The sequence below is a fragment of the Perca flavescens genome, chromosome 8 (genome assembly GCF_004354835.1).
Source record: "Perca flavescens isolate YP-PL-M2 chromosome 8, PFLA_1.0, whole genome shotgun sequence".
In the NCBI taxonomy this organism is placed as follows: Eukaryota; Metazoa; Chordata; class Actinopteri; order Perciformes; family Percidae; genus Perca; species Perca flavescens.
This window is the reverse complement of record NC_041338.1, coordinates 19191051-19208315: the sequence shown is the minus strand read 5'-3', so window position 1 is coordinate 19208315 and position 17265 is coordinate 19191051. Positions and strand designations below refer to the sequence as shown.

Below are 17265 nucleotides of genomic sequence, written 5' to 3'. Positions count from 1 at the left end.
GTTACATTTTGCACTTCTCTTTTTCCAGCTCTCTCCTTGTCATGCTGCCACATTTTTTTGCCTCTCACTCAAGGTGCCAGCCTCTTGTACAAATCTCTGCAACTTGCAGCTTTGTTTTCCTCAGTGTCTACTTCTCGAAACTGATAACTATCATCCATTTGTGCTCTCCTCCAGATCCTCTGTACCTGCTCCACTCTTCTCCCCTTGGTGCTTTTTAAAGCCCTTAATCCTCCTAACCCCTGACACTATATAGAAATTGTGTATTGCTGCACATTCCCTGAACTAAGTTCCTCTCCGGCCTTTATCTGGCATTAAACAGTCATAATCCAGCCCTCGTCTTCTTTTAAAATCTTATACTACATTCATCTTGGCTAAATCTAAAAAGATGTTTTCTCAACAGACATCTCTGTACTCTATCTTCCTATTATACTTACCACTTGTTTTCTCACTGTCAGCGGGTTTCATCTGAATAGGATGATGCATCTGGAAAAGGAAGAAAAAAAAAAAAAAAAAAAAGGGTAAAGAAATGGTCAACACTGCACCGGTCACCATTATAAACTATGCAGGTGATTGGCCTTGTTATCCCTCATCACAAGAGTCTCATATCTTCACATATATATCCTCCATCTTCAAGCATTCCTCTCTGCCTCTCGTTTGGTTCTCGCACTCAAAACACCATCATTCCTTACCACTGCCAGATTCAGGAGGAAGTGTATGAGTTGATGGCAGGGATCGAATTCTCCAGTATCAAATTTCACTCCTCACTGTAGTGCAGACTTGTGATGGAAATTATTGATTTTTCCTGTCAACATCCCTCATCTTCTTTAGATGAATTTTACAGATATGGTGGACAAGCAAGCCAGTTCTGTATGGCTTTCAAATGTACAGTAAGTCTTAGTTTTTGATTATATATTATAGCACATACAATTAGAACAAGGTGTGGCAAATCTGAGCTGTGTAAAATCTCATTTGAGACAGCCTAAAATCTCTGAACGTGACGCTTTTTCTGAAGCGGTGTTCATTATGCGAGAAAGTGCTTTAGGATTGGTCATTTAATTTAATAAACACATTTGTCCGAGGCGACTCACAGAACTTCAAGTGAATATATTTTTAGCACATTTTACCTGCCACGTGACATGAAAAAGAATAAATAAATCTAGCCATGAGATGCTTCAGCAGGTTGTACTTATGAAAAGTGGTGGGTTTGTTTTTGAAAAGCACTAAATAAAACAAGCAGACAGATGGCCTGCTCAGTATGGGTATTGGCTAACGTCACTGACCAAGGAGAGCGAGACACAAAGGAGAGAAAACAGGAGCAGAACCAAGCTTTTCCACTGTCACGCCAACCAAACTCAGTCACCTGCAGTCAATGCCAGTAACTGTATGATCGGGTACTGGGATTCAGGAGCTGAGCTGTTAGACCACACTTTATTTGAAATGTCTGGCTGATTGATAGTCCTCCAGTAAAGAGATCTAGGCCAGTATACTCAGCCTGCTACACTCATTTATCAACCCGGTTTCAATATTTACCTGTAACCTCGCTGACAGTGGCTCCATTTTCAATAGACTGGGCTATTGATTTAATCGACGGCTGGAGTTGTTGGTTATTGATTCAATTGATTGGAAGGGAGTATTTTAGAACTGTGTATAGACGTGGCAGATTTGTGGGGGTTTAACAAGCAACGGCACTTATTCCAGTTGACCGGGCTTTATCTCTAGATAAATCAGGTAAGGAATTAAGAGACCATAGTCCCCCTGTCATCAGGCTTCACTGTTAAAAATACTTCAACTCGCCTCCTTTTATACCGCCAACTTTGGAAAATAAAAATGTAGATGTGCATCAATGATTCATGAAGACAAGCATTGATAATTTGTTCCACTTTGTTGCGATCGGGTCTTGTGCTTCAGTGAATAACCTGCTGCCTGGTCAAGCACACTTTATCGGCTACCTGCATGTGTATGCATGTGTGTAGGGTCAGCTGGCTTATCAATTCAGTGTGTTAAGAATCAGGGCAGTCCTCAGTGTGATGTTAGTGCATAGTGGAAACCAAGATATTTTTCAGGCTATACAGGCGTTCAGTGAGCAGAGAGCTCATTATCGGCCAGCACACAGCTCACAGCCTGCACCAGGGATGTTGAGGGGCTCAGCAGCTAAAAGCAGCCCATACTGTGCTTACTCACCCCACTTAAAGTCTTTATGTTGTGCAGTGCATTCTGGGCCTCCAGTGCAGCTTTTCTTGTATAAAAAGTTACAAAACAGCATCCTGCGCACACACAGAGAGAGAGAGAGAGAGAGAGAGAGAGAGAGAGAGAGAGAGAGAGAGAGAGAGAGAGACAAACAATGGGTGGGGGGAGGAGACAAAAAACAGCATTAAAAACACAGCGCATACAGACCGTAAATGTAATGCCACGACTGCTGCAGAGCAGGAAAGAAGCTAAACGGATGAGTGTATGTTCCCCGCATATCACATGTTAGAAACATGTGACAGGATATTCTTAGCGCCAACAGTTAGATGGTGCACACAGCTAATGTAGGAGCTTGCAGCGAGGACAATGGAGTAATGAGATAGGTGAAGGCTGATGTGTGACATGGCCATAGTGACCACAGGTCACTGTCAGGAGGAACTGATGCACTGTCCGCAGGTCAACACAGCCCGGGCATGCCAGGGCACAGTGCCAACACATCAGAGAGTGGTGTCGCATTACAAAAAAATATATATACACAGGAAGCATGAAAACAGCACAAAGCAACAAGAGAGAGCAGAAGTGAAAGCACGGATGAGGAATCATGGGAGGAGAGAGGAGGTGGGGGAGGGGGATGAAGAAAATAAGAGCTAGGGAGAGGAGAAAAAAAAAAAAAAAAAAAAAAGCCTCTCATCCTTCCGTCCCAGCAGACCGCCAGTGGCGTTCCAGCCTGTCAGTTTCACTGGGTTGGGGAAGTGGAGCACTGCAGCGTCTCTGACCTACATAGTGTGTATTATGCTGTTACTGGAGCTCCCAGGCCGCAGGGAGGGCTGTTGAACTCCAATATGCATTGAGCTGCTCTCTTCTCTCTCACAACCAGCTGAGCTCTCTCCCTTTCTTTGCTGCTTAGCCCTGCCTCCGATTTACCGGAGCTAAATAAACCATCCAGAAAGGCGTGATAGTTATCAGATGATTTTTTTCATGGCCTGCAGTAGACGTGACCTAAAAACACGCAAATCTGATGGCTCCTCTGAAGATATGTGGCACAGTAAACAACCAAAATGGAAGTGGGATTACAGCATTTTCCACAAACAAATCAAACAAAAGCTAGATTAAGACATAAGAAGGGGGTGAAGGGTGTAGTAGAAGTAGGGACAGATAATCTTCCCCTACTCCTCCCAGTAGAAGTAGGACTGCTGGGAAAGGAGGACGGCAGTAATTGATGGGCGTGGGGGTGCTGCTGCAACATATTCACCTCACACAGGCTGAGTGAGCCAAAGAACTCTGTGATCAGGCCTGATTATCTATTAGAATACATTAACATTGCATTAACATGTCAATAGGCCATCACAGCTGACACTCCACATAGAACTGGGGAGGGCTCTGCTAAAAAAAAAAGAGGGGTTTTTGAAGTCTTCAGCCTCCAAATGAACTGCAGTGTTGGCCACACACACACACACACACACACACACACACACACACACACACACACACACACACACACACACACACACACACACACACACACACACACACACACACACACACACACACACACACACACACACACACACACACACACACACACACACACACACACACACACACACACCCCTAGAGATGTTCTAGTATACCTTTGAACACACTAAGGATTATTTGGTCACATTAGATGTGTGTTTATCTTTGTAAAAAAGATCATGTGAATCAAATGCTGTCCTGGTCACAGGGTGTGTTGCCATAGGGCCTTGACATACTAAATGCTTATTTTGGCCAAATAATTACAGTTAAGTGAGGAACCCTGGAATCTAAATCTAGATCTAAATCCAGAGGTTCCTTTTTGCACATCCCATGAAGATTTAGAAAATTATACTGCTAATCACTTAAAAGACATCTGATTTATTTACACAGACAACACAGTTGTCATGTTATAATTTACTGCTGTAGACTGACGTTTGAATTCTGGAAAAAAAGAGGGAGAGTATAAGTGCCAGAAAGGCAAGATGTCTCCAAGTAGCAGCGTTGTTGTCAGCATGTCTTTCACTTGTAAAAGAAGGAAAGGTGGAGGAAAAAAAAATAAGGACTGACTGCGCTAAATGGGTAAAATCACTGATTCACTTGGCTGAACAGCCAGTCAAGCAACACTCGCTCTCAGACGGCCGCCACTAGTATTATACAGACTCAATCAACGGAACAGAGGCTTATAAGGGTTAAATAATGCCAATGGCTCTGGAAACAGCTCAAATAGTATGGCCGATGGTTGGCCAGAGTCCTTTAATGACGGCCAAACAGCTCCGGACGACTTGGTGCGTCAGGGCCGTGAAACCACTGATAGCCCAAAACAGGGTCCATTTAGACGCGGAGTCCAGCATCAAACAGGGTCCCACTACATTAAAACCCCAGAGTGGATTAGTGCATTTACCCATAGTGAGTCATCCAGCCATCAAGGGAATTGAAATTTGGGTAATGTTGTAAACCCACGACAGTTACAGCAGGGAAAAAGTCGCTTACTTTAGTCACCTGCAGTTAGTTACAGGAGACTGAACACTTCCAATGACACAGCAGGTATCACCATCTCTTCTAATTGGAAACTAAACTGAAACGCTCAACTCAAGCACCATTTCTAAAAGTAAGAACATCAATAGATGTCTTAATGAAAAATTGCAGTTGTGAAACACTTCCTTCATACAATGCTGCTTTTAAGCCAGCACAGCAAAAGTAAACTAAAAAGAATATTCCTATAACGCAGGGTTATGACAATTTTTTTTTTTTTAAGTTGTTAACCCTTAAAACAGAAGACTATTGAATCATCTCATCTGTAAGCACAAACCTAGCTGCATTGCGTGTGCAGACAAGCAATGCTGTGCACTGCCTAAGGGGATTGTGCTGAAATGTGATGGTGGATGACGTGGCAATAACAGGGTTTTGTGTATAGTGCTTGACCACTAAAAGCAAGGCAAATACAGGTAGAGGACAACGGTGGCCATATAAAGGTCTACGTTTTTGGAAGGTAACAAACAAATTTACATCTGCCAATTTATTACGATTCTAACAAATAAAATAAACAATGTATGTTTTAAATGAAACAAATCATTTACTCTATAAAATATAAAGATCAACATTCCATGACAAGTTACAAGACCCCAAAATGTCTGCTTCCATACCAAGACACCCAAAAAAACATAAAATCTTCTCTTCCTGTAAAATTGTAAACAGTGCAATTCCTGTTAATCGGTTAATCCAACTGATTAATTAAAATGAAATTAATTATTTTATAAAATAATTCAGTGCTCTGACCGTACCTTTGCTCTGAGGGGGATTCTGGGTGCGATCACGTAGGATGTTGATCTGGTGCACAGGTCCGAAGGGCTCAAAAAGCTCTTTAAGTTCCGTTTCTGACCAGGATCGTGGGATCTGTCCCACAAACATCTTGATGGAGTCTAGGTCCGGCTGGTCCAATTGCTCAAGTGACCCGTTCATCTTGTTGCCGTTGCCGTTGCTAAGACAAACAAATCTGTTATTAGTATACTAGGGTCCAAAACAAAAATTAATTTGTGATATTGTATTTTGTTAAAGCGTCCATATTATACTCATTTTCAGGTTCATAATTGTATTTTAAGGTTGTACCACAATAAGTTTATATTGTTTAATTTTCAAAAAACACCATATTTTTGTTGTACTGCACAGCTCTCTCTCACTGCTGCAGCTCCTCTTTTCACCTTGTCTGTTTTAGCTACAGAGTGAGTCAGTTACAAGGCAGGATTAGCTGGGAGACTTCTTCTAAACGAGGGTGCACATGTAAGTAGTTTTTTTGTAGATTATGGTGAACTTGTGTGTGTTGTAGCAGTGCTTTGCTATTGAGAACAAGGTAGCACGCCTAACGCTAGCATGCTTACGGTTGCCGTTAGCCAGCTCGTTTCGGCTTGTGACGTAGAAAGCCGTGTTTATCCGGAGACTGAAGGCAGGACACATTCAGAAACCGTATCTCACTCAAAATAGCATGGATGGATTTTTTTCAAAGTTTGTATGCGTGTGGAAGCACCAGAGACACAAAATAACACCCCAAATCCCAGAAAACGTGTTTTTTTCACAATATGGGCACTTTAACCACAAAACCATTTTTACAAACTGAGCATTTAAAAGAAGTAGATGCTGAAACAATATATTGTTTACAATAATGGATGGTGCAATAACTCTGATTGCATAGTCAACAACATATCAAGTAATCTGGGTGTTGTTAGGGGGTTAGAAAAGCAACGATAGAGAGGAGTGAAATACTAAATCGAGCCATTTTTCCTTTGAGGCAAGCCGTAGGGACAGAGAATCAATACCCACCAGTGTACCTACGACTACAGCACCTTTGTCTCACTCACTCACACACAAATATTCCCTGACAGGTGCAGAGGTCCTGGAAACCAGGAATGAGGCAGGGGCTACAGCCATCCATGGATGTCAAGGCAGAGAAATCATGCTAAGCATAAAGCATCATTCCCAATACACAATCTAGTTCCACAGAGGAGTACAACACAATATGTGTAGACTATGGTACAAACGATGTCTGGCACACACACACACACACAGTACCACAATTCTTAAAACACTGTAAAAAGGAGGGACTGACAAAAAAAAAAAAAAAAAAAAAACACACACTAAAAACAATAGCTCACACAGACCTTTGGACACGAGCCATCCATCTCTTACAAATTGAGCCCAGTCGTTCCGCAGAAACACCAAACTCCTTGAGGGACCTAAATGACATGCTAACAAATCACACTTCAGTTCTTGTTCTTCTGAAATCCAACTCCACACCTCAGTTTGAATGTTTTTTTCCCCTGGAGGTTGTCAATACATTTAAATGATGAGATATAAACAAAAAAAAAAAAAAAAAAAAAAAAAAAAGCTCCAGTGAAACAAAAGCCTCTCTCCACCAAAAAGAGGTGAGTGCCCCCCTTCCACCAGCTCCGACAGCTAAAGGAAAACAGCACTGTAGAGATCTAAACCTACAAAAATCGCTGTCTGCAGACAGAGATTTTGCGGTACAACTCCTTCTCAGGCGCTTTGGCGATGGTACAGAGAGTAACCTCCAGCTTCTTCGCCACAGCAGGGGAACAATCACATATTGTTCGCCCATGCTGGAGAACACTATTCACCGTTCCTCTACAGCACAATGGGCCAAGTCAGAGAGATGCTTTGGAACACATCGAAGGCTACGTCTGCTAAGGCCACAGCACTGGTGGGTGACACCATTTATCCAGTTTAGCCAGTGGCATGCGGACGCCATTTTGCTGAGGGCCCTTTAATGAAATCTTGCTGTCGAAACCGCAAACCTCACTTGAAAAACTGTATTTGTGTCACAGCATTCAAAAACATCCAAGGCTACTTTACTTTTACTACTTGCTATAGTAATAAAAATCATTTATTCAAATTGTCTTCTTCAAAGTGCACAGACCATAAGCACACTAAGAGCTGTATTGACCACTTGTGTTGAAACTGTAGAGAAGAGCAAGAACAGACAGGAAGGTGAAAAAATGCCAAATATTATGTAAGAGCATTTCACGTTGCTGTCGTTAATGAATAGTTAAAATCTTTTGGAAATATGCCTCTTTTTTTGCAGAATGTTAGAAGAGAAGATTTATACCACTCTCATATCTGTAGGTAAAATATGAAGCAAGTGGCCAGTTACCTTAGCGCAAAGACTGGAAATAGGGGGAAACAGCTAACCTAACTTGATAAGAAACCAAATAATCATTCCCCAAATGTCGAAACATTCCTTTAAAAAGGGCTAGTAATTAACTATGGCTAGACACATGCTAGCTAAGCTACCAGAAGGTGACAGCTGCACGGATCGGTATCTGCCAGTAGCACGTCAGTTTTAAGTGACACCTGCTGACATTAAGTAGTATCAGTGGAACCTGAGTGTCAAGCTGCATAATGTCATGTCAATACAGCAGAGTTAATACTTCAGTAGAAATTAGTTTTCAATGAAAACGGTAGACAATGGGTTCAGTGATGTCAGAGTAACCAGGACCAATGCTGTTAGTACTTTAAAGTACTTTTCAAAGATTTAAGCACAATTGAAATTTCATTCACCTCTCTTGTATTGGGTTGACACCTGTGATCTCAAGATGGACATTGTAGCTCAAAACCTGACAAAATGTAACCAATGCAAGCTGTATGGCTTAATACCACTAGGGGCAGTGTTCCAGCTATATACATATAGCAGCGGTGCACCTCTGGAAGTAGAGTCGAATTTTCATTGAGGACCAAATACAGTTTTAGAGCAACTGAAATCAATTTAATTAATAGTACTTTCAGTTTGTATTTAGTTCCAAACTTATAAATTCAATTTCAAATTATTCTATTCAGATTTTCAATTGTTCAAGATAGCCAATTCAAATATAAATAATTCAAATTCAGTTTCTAGTGACACGTCTGCCCATAAAAGACCACCATTGTATCCACCTTAGCAACTCCCCCCCCTCCCCCACTGATCTTTTCATTAACCCTGCTTCAGATTAAATATTTTATAAAAAGGCACAAACAGACAAACAAGAAATGTTGGCCCATCATTGATAAGGGTACTAACTCAAAAGTATTATAATTATGTCAACACTGCCCAGTTCTGCTCCCTACACCACCTGACAGAGTGATGAAGTCTTTTGCTGAGCTTCCACAAACAGCCCTGCGATGTGGCAGCTCATCGAGCTTCAAGACGCCCTGCAGCAGCTGACGAGTCATGCAGAGCCAAAGCCACGACAGTTGCATTCTTACTGCTGCACCACCCATAAAAACAGGTGATTTATCTGGACCATGTGTCTGTCCTGTTGGTGAGCTCTGACCGCGCAAGTATGCCAGCGACACCTTTGCTATGCCCATAATAGAAAGCCAGCCAATTTGCCTAGTAATGTACACGATTTTGAAAGCTCAGCATTGGGTGTTTGGACATTACTCAACCCTAAACCATGAGGGGTCACAGCAGCAACACATGTCACATGATTTTGTTTTGTACTGCTGATGGAAAGCAATATTTGTAGTCACTTAGATTAAAAACCCTTGCTTGCTATAATTGTATTTTAATAATTACTAGCCATTTATGAATGTTATTTGCTACTCAATTAAACTATCACAATGTTGCTTTAATTAAAAATATTGAGCGAACAAGTCTTGTTAGGGCAACGTTGTACATTACGCTGAGTCTCTTCCTGTTTTGAGTAATTTAATAACACTTCTTTGCCTTGGGTTGTTTTGGCAACCAGCAGCACACGGCTGTCATGCTTATTGGGGATAAAAAAAAAAGTCAAAGATCACATGGACACACGTAATGCTTCTGAGAAAAGAGGAAATTCAGTTGACTGAAACAGCTGTTTGCAAGTAATACCCTAAAGAAATAAATAAAAGGGGTTACTTCTTTTTTCAGGAAACCAGTGGCCTCATAAGCTGATTCAACGAGACACAGAAGCCTCTAATGCCATGGTAATATCTTTGACAGCTGTCAAGCAGTACATGAAGGCTCTTTCTTCTAGTCCCATCTATTTTCTTTACTACTACAAAAAGAGGCAGAATATCCTTTGACAGGTTGAATAAGGTTTAACACGCTTGGCATAAAAATATCCTTATGACAGGCTTGGAGTTGCAACTTAAAAAATGGTCACAGAAAACAGCAGCAGGATTTACATAACATTTACTGTGGGACCCATGAGGAAGAATTACTCAAGACTCGTGGCCCAGGTTTGAAAGAACAAATGACAACAAAAGGATGGATGTCGCTTGAGGCCAGAAAACAGAAATATGAGGGCTGCGTTATTTGATTTCCATACCAACTGGCCGACTCTAATCAGCACATTGTGGTTCTGATGACAAGTTAGTAAGATATTTTCCTCCTGGCATTAACTCCAATTCAGCTCAATATGGCCTGATTTCATCGTTGCATTTTCCCTGATGAAGACAGACGTGATCAGTCAGCCTCTGAATGGCCTGCATGTTAACAGACGGCCAGCATCTGACGACAAGGCCCGCCCCATTAGTTCTATAATCACATTAAGCATCACTGGCGGTTACGAATGACGTTACTAAAGCAAAGCTTGTGTGAATGAACAGTCACACATCCAACTAAATATTTAATTCAAATCTTCAGGTGGAGCTCACCGGAGCAGGCAACAGCCTTACTAATAGGGCTGTAGCGATACACTAATCTCACGATACGATATTCAGCTCACGATACGATATATATCACGATATTCAGCGATACGATTAGATATATTTCGATACACTTACATCATTTTATGAAAGATTTAAAGGGGACCGAGTGATTTTGTTGACATCTTGTGAGTGTTCCATTTACTTGGATTTAATTAATTGAACTGAAAACATCAATTACACAATATATGTCTCTGACTGGACAGAGAGTCTACAGCAGGGATCATCAACTACATTTTTTTCAGAAATTTTCTAAGCACTCTGGCGGCCGGACTTTCAAATAAAGAAAATAAAATGAATTTATACCTAATACGCCTATTCTTGTTAGAAATTTTCACTTTCTTACTGAATTAATGCTACTATTTTTTAACATGTATTAGTGTGAGCAAACTCCTAAAAAACATGGAAACTCCCTAATGATAACTGGCTCTTTAACTAGAAAAAGATCTCAGACTAGGAGGCAGTTCACTGAGGAGTGATGGTTAAAGTCTGTGATTATGGAAACATTATTGTAGTATGCAGCATCCTGATTGGTGGAAAATGCTTGCAGAAAGAAAGGCTGTTGTCAGGTAAACATGTCACTGTCAAAGACGCTGAAGCTAAAAGTTGATGTGGAAAAGCCAAAAGCCCAGCTTTAATGATGAATGGACTGATAAGCAGGCTATGCACTCGTCATGTATGCCTCATTTGCAATGAAACGATGTTGCAAAATAATACAACCATCATCATCACCACTCAAACATAACTATCGCGTCATTCACGTGCATATTAAGTAGCTCCAGATTGTCCGCTCTAGCGGAGAGTTTGGTTTGTTCAGCCAGCAGTGAGGTTTACAAGAATTTGTCAAAATTTCCAGATTCCCGGCAACCTAAGATAAACAGTTAGACTACAAACCAACAGCTTTTGTTTTAGCTCGTTTGTAAAAATTCGCTATTTGCAGAGTAGAGCTGTGTTTGCGTAAAACAACGCGGTGGACTGAGCAGATTGAAATATCGCTTTCTACATGTTTATGCCGGTCTACACAGGTGAGTGCATTGAGTGCATCAAGGATTGACTTTCTACTCAAGAAGGTTTAATTGTAGCCTATTTACAGAAAAGAGACCAGCGTGAGTTGATCTGCCCCAGCGGCCATTGGTAACTCTGTATATTTAACACACACACACACACACACACACACACACACACACACACACACACACACACACACACACACACACACACACACACACACACACACACACACACACACACACACACACACACACACACACACACACAGTGTGTGTTTTAACGGACACACATCTCGGCTCAGCCGTGTGTGTGGAGCTAGGGCATCACTGTAGGCTACAGAATCCCGGCATGTGAATAGAGATGTAAATACAGGGGGCTGGGTTTTTGCTCTAAATGATAAATAACAGAACGCATTTTTTTCCTCTTTACATTTTGTGAATTCATGATTATTCTGCGGGCCAGACTAAAAGCTTTGGCGGCGGGCCGCCAGTTGATGTTGGCTGCTCTACAGCGACACTAGCAGCTGGCTGACCAAATCGCTCTTCCTGCAACGTGAACGGGGGTAAACACGGGGGATTTGAATGGGACTTATGTATCGATACTTTCTTGGGGGAAAAAATATCGATTTATATCGCAGAATTGATAAAATTGCTCAGCCTTACTTACTAATGCCTCTCAAATTAACCGACAAACTTCTTACTAAAAGCAGCAATTACACTTGATTACTTTGACAGTGTGCTTACTGTCCTGACTTAATCATTAGGGGTGTCACGAATCGATTTCAAATCAAAAATCGATCAAAATGAGCTTTCAATTTCGACTATTGAAATCAAATACTGGAATCCACTTCCACTCAGGAAGCACGGTTTTTTTTTTCTTCAAATTCGACTTCATGCGTACTGCAGACACTGACTTGTCACAAGCATGCTGACCTGAACAGTGAATAATCTTGAAAATATTATACTGATACCCAATTTTAGAATCATAAGCTCAGACATCCCATAGCCTATTTCACCGATTTAACATGAGTGTAGACTTTGTTAATAACTAAACAGCCGCATAGTACTGACAAATACATGGACATGATGGGTGCATCTGGTCTTATGTAACTCTTACCCACAATATCTGTTTGCTAAGCTTGCAGAGGAATTTGTTCAACCTTCGATCACACCGTACCACATAGGGGACGTATTTATGAGCATTCCAAGGCTGTACATGTAGCTCCAGGACAGCCAGTCGTGTAATTATTGCATAGCCAAGGTAGCAACAGGAGCAGAGAAACAGGTGACAGGCCAGATCCGAGCCTTCCTACTCTTAAGGTCATGACCCACCAAGGCGACTGTCGACCAAGTTAGGCTGTTGGTGAGCGTCCGTCGCCCTAGTTTGTGCGGTGTGTCCCGCACCGTCGCCACGTCTGCCTTTTTCCCCAGAAAAAAAGTCTGACGTGCTGAACAAACAATCCATCCGATTGGCTGCTCTGCTTGAAAACGGTAGCAAGGAAAGCCAACAACGGACTGTGAGAGGGCACACAGAAGGCTCTTCTCATTTGTATCCCATCTGATCAATCCAATACACAGAGCTGTCAAAACTGGCTAAAAATGACAATCAAATTTTCCTAATAAAAAAAAAAAAAAAAAAAAAACAGGTTTGAGCAATTGAAATATATTTTTGCACATTATGTCCATAAGATGCAAACGTTGGCCTATGTACATCAAGATACATAACTACTTGCGTATATTTATTTCAACATAAACATGTCTTTCAAAAGATCTCTACATACCTACACATTACAAAATAAACTAGCGTTAACGTTACAGTTAAATTGGACATAAAGACCGTAAAAGACCTACCTCTCTCTGCACCGTCTGTACCACTAAACACAAACCTTGCAGAACGTCCATGGTACTTGGCCTTCGGCTGTTGTCTCTGCTGTGTGTTCTAGTGCTAATTTTCGGTCAAGACAAAGGCGACGTGAGGCAGTTGGCCTTCGTCGCCACTAGTTCCTTGCCGACGGCTTGGTGTGTCGGGCCTTTAGCCTTCAACATCTGGCTGCATGGCACCCCCCACCTCCACCACCCTCACAGTGAGCAGAACAGCTGGCCCGGCCAGCCCTCAGACCATGTGCCAAGATCCTACACTTTGCACAGATCAACAGCTCCCGACCACAACAAAAGGGATCACTGTGGCGCTTAGCTTACTGATACAGCACTATGGATGTGTTGGCTGCCAAAGGATCACACTTAAGTCACTAACTGTCAACAATCAGGGGGATAAATCAATCAAATACAGCTTTAAGATCTAATCACTACCTCACCATCTCAAGTCCAACAGATGAGAAATTCTTTTCAGAATATCCTGTGAAAGTGTGAAATATATACAAAAAATCCAAACTATTCATTATATACAGGCACCCATTACTTTCCAAGCAGCAAATGTTAAGTTGGAACTAGGTAATGTTTGGTATTTGATTTATTTTTCTGTCGCACAGTAGAACAAAATAAAGGGTAAAAGGATGGAAAATACCCATCAACAACTGACCTTGCGGCCAATCACGTCAACAACACTGATAAAGACAAAATTATAAAGTTAGAAAAATAACTTTTTTCGTGACATTTCCTTAAGTGTAAGACCATTAAAATAAAAATAAAAAAGGACCAGGCCTATTTTACTGTCAAATATAAGACAGCACTCCTGAAAGTGTAACCATTTAAATTTTAAACAGTCTTGTAAAAGCAGGCTGTAGTTTTGGAAGTGTTCTTTGTCAAGCAGGGTTAGCTGGCGTTATCTCTAAAGGACCGTTATAATATGGACTTCTGTGCTTGGTGAATGTCTTCTCCTTTGGCCCATTTGCGCCAATGTGATGAAAAAAAGATCATGCAAGTCATAATGACTTAGTTTCTCAAAATAATGACTTAGTATCTCAAGACAATAAGAAACTCACAAAACGATGACTTAGTATCTCAAAATAATGACTTAGTATCTCAAGATAATGAGAAACTTTATATACCATGTCATTTTTTTTTTTTTTTTTAAACACTAGCTAACTCATTCGATTGACTTGCATGATCATGTTTTCTTATCACATCGGTGTAAATGGGCATTCATACTTTTGTGTACGTGCCCTGTCACAAGATGTCCATTAATGGCTCAATAATGTAGCAAAGCACGTGTTTTCTGCCGTTAAGTAAGCACTCTACATTCAACATGGACGGAAGCGCCACAGCCTACGGAGGTGCAGCTAACGATGATAGCTAGCAGAGAGGAACTGGGAGTGCGCCAGGGAAGCCGAGCTAATAGCCCGTGTGCTGCCTACAAACAAGCTTAAATTCTACGGTTGAGCTTTAGCCAATTAAACTAAAAACAAAAACATACCAGGTCGGCAACACATTATTAGCAAACTTTACGTCAACTTAACACGGTAACTCAACTCCCTTTAACACATAACAGTCACCGTTTCGATCGAGCACAAGTCAACGTAGCTAAGTTAAACACGTCCATTTGCAACTAACTAAACAAGACGGTGGTGCAGTGTGTGTATACAAGTAAAGTAACACAGACAAACCGGGTTGTTGTTATTAAAAGCTAATCGATGCTGTTTTCCTAGACTGATACCGAAACGAGTGATCTCCGGAAGCACATGTCACTTGACTATTGTAGGGCGCCTAGTATCCGATTCCGTTGCTAGCAAACTGCGTTTTGTTCCAGTCACTTCGAGTAATATGGCGTTAGCCCAAACCATGTGTGCTCAGTGGTAGTTAGGCCTTGTGTTGAATTTACTTTACAGACTTCTGTTGAGGATACTTCCCTTATTATCCAAGTTAGACAAACTACTTTAACTCCGGGTAAAGGTAGCGCCACTGCTAGCAACGTTAGCATCCCAGTTAAGCTAACGGTAGCTAACTCTCGCCCTGAGCTGTTGTTTATATATAAAAAAAAAGCACTCACAAATGTTTGCGCTGTTAACACAGAGAGACGGAAATGCAACGTAGATCGTTAGTTGGATACTTACACGGTGTCGCTCGAAGCCATTAACCGACTTTCGGCCAGAGGGTGGAAATCCAGGTTGTACGCCGAAGTCATGCTGAAAACAACGTCTATCTAACAATGAGAAGCGACGTCCGCTCACTCGCAAGAGGCTCAACTCCTGCGACGAGACGGTAACAAGACGAAGCAGAACAGGTGCAGGGAGGGGGCGTCTTCTTCAAAACTGCATGAGAGAGCGGGTACCGATATCCGCCTTATTCCTTCCTCCCAATTTCTCTCTCGTCCCCGACTGAAATAAATTCAGACAAGCCGCTGTCACACTGCACACCGAGCTGCAGCAAACCAGAGGCGTGGCCTTTTCAACAAAAGTCTGAAACCATGCTGCCTACTGCTGCTTCTCAGCGCCTCTACCCCGATGTAAAATTATAGTAATAATAATAATGTCCCCATAGGGACTGGTACGTGGTCTACAGAGAGTTTAGTGACCTATTTGTAGTTTATGATGTTTTATCGGGTGTGTCATCACTATTTATATTCTTTTAAGGACTGATATTCTGCAGCCTTTTCAGAAAAATTGCACATTATAAGAATGAGTCAGGGATCTAATGATTATGATTAGAGAGCAATTTAAATATAGAACCCATTATCATTAAGATTAATGATGCTGCTCCTGATTCCATATTATCTCAGTCCAATACAGGCACCTGCTTTTTTGGATTACGCAAATAAGTAAGACTATGTACAGCTTGTTTATTGTAGCTTGTAGGTCCGTAAATCTTTTCCAGTCAAAGTGAGATGGTTAAAATGCAGTTTTTCTTGCTGTGGTGCTTTTCCACAGGGTCATAGGTCATGTTCCTCTTTGTGCTGGGCTGTTGTTTCCCTGGGGGAGGGGAAGCTTATCTTCTTTTGTTGTGTTGGACTTGCAGGGCGAGGCCTCTCCACTTGGGGGGAAAGGTAGGGGGGCCTTTTGCCAAAGCAGAGAGGCAGGGGGGCTAGCATAATTATCAAATCATTCTTTATTGCTCCAGCAGCTGCACAATCCAAAAATATTATTCATAGCGAGTGTTAAGAAACATCCCATTTATGAAATCCGATTTAATCCTTGTATCCATAGCAATTTCAAGGCAACTTGGCACCAGTGCAGAGCATGTGCCTAAAAGAGGTTTGTATGCATAATGTGATATGCGACCTATTTTACCATATACATGCAGACGAGCCCACTTTGCAACATGCATTAAGCTTGAGGGGCTGCTATAAAAAGATTCTAAACCTCAGGAGAATCAGGTTTCATTAAAATGGAGGAAAAATACAATAATGTCATTCCATCTGCAGCATCCACATATTTCCTTTGACTCAATTAGATCTCAGGGGATCTAATTGAATAGATTTGTTATAAGAGGAGCAGGATTCTTGTAAAGAGCAGCTCCTGTTACTCTCGTGGGTATGTAAAATATATACTGTACTGCTTTCTGTACAGCTAATAATGCAATTGCACAAGTTTATGCGTCTCCTTGTCTTTTCTTAGAGATGTTTGTTGGAGTGAAATCCAGAGGCAGATGCCTAGTTGCTAGCACTTTCTAATACTAGCCTTCTATTCTTAATCTCACATTATTACTACTGTAATCCTATCATAATCATCCACATGTACCATGCTTTTGTTGTTTACATCAAATGTTTTTCTCTCATGCAGTGGAGCTAAAGTCCCACTCATTCACACATCATCATTATCATCATCCAGCATTTAAATTTGCACACCTTCTTGACAAACTGCATGGTGTAAAAATAGGCGAGCTTCAAATCCAAATAGGACACATTTTCTCCGCTTTGCCTTTTGTGGAAGCATTTGCAGAATGGCGACCAACTAAAGGGCTCTTAAAATGGAGAGAGAGAACT

The 17265-nt window shown here is 41.4% G+C and overlaps 1 protein-coding gene across 6 annotated transcripts in view; it reads right to left on the bottom strand.

Moving 5' to 3' along the window:
* The window catches only part of LOC114559513 (CUGBP Elav-like family member 2), a 29203-nt gene extending 13434 nt beyond the window's left edge, over positions 1–15769 (bottom strand). For 2 of the 6 annotated variants that reach the window (XM_028584164.1, XM_028584167.1), the window contains exons 1-4: positions 15398–15768; positions 5484–5680; positions 2182–2264; positions 435–483 (exon numbers count right to left, since the gene is read on the bottom strand). In XM_028584164.1, the coding sequence (XP_028439965.1) occupies positions 435–483; positions 2182–2264; positions 5484–5680; positions 15398–15468 (400 nt within the window). In that variant the 5' untranslated portion in view covers positions 15469–15768. Of the gene's footprint in view, positions 1–434; positions 484–2181; positions 2265–5483; positions 5681–15397 lie in introns of all 6 variants that reach the window. The other 4 variants (XM_028584166.1, XM_028584165.1, XM_028584168.1 and 1 more) reach the window with 4 other exon arrangements.
* Positions 15770–17265: the final 1496 nt, after the last annotated feature.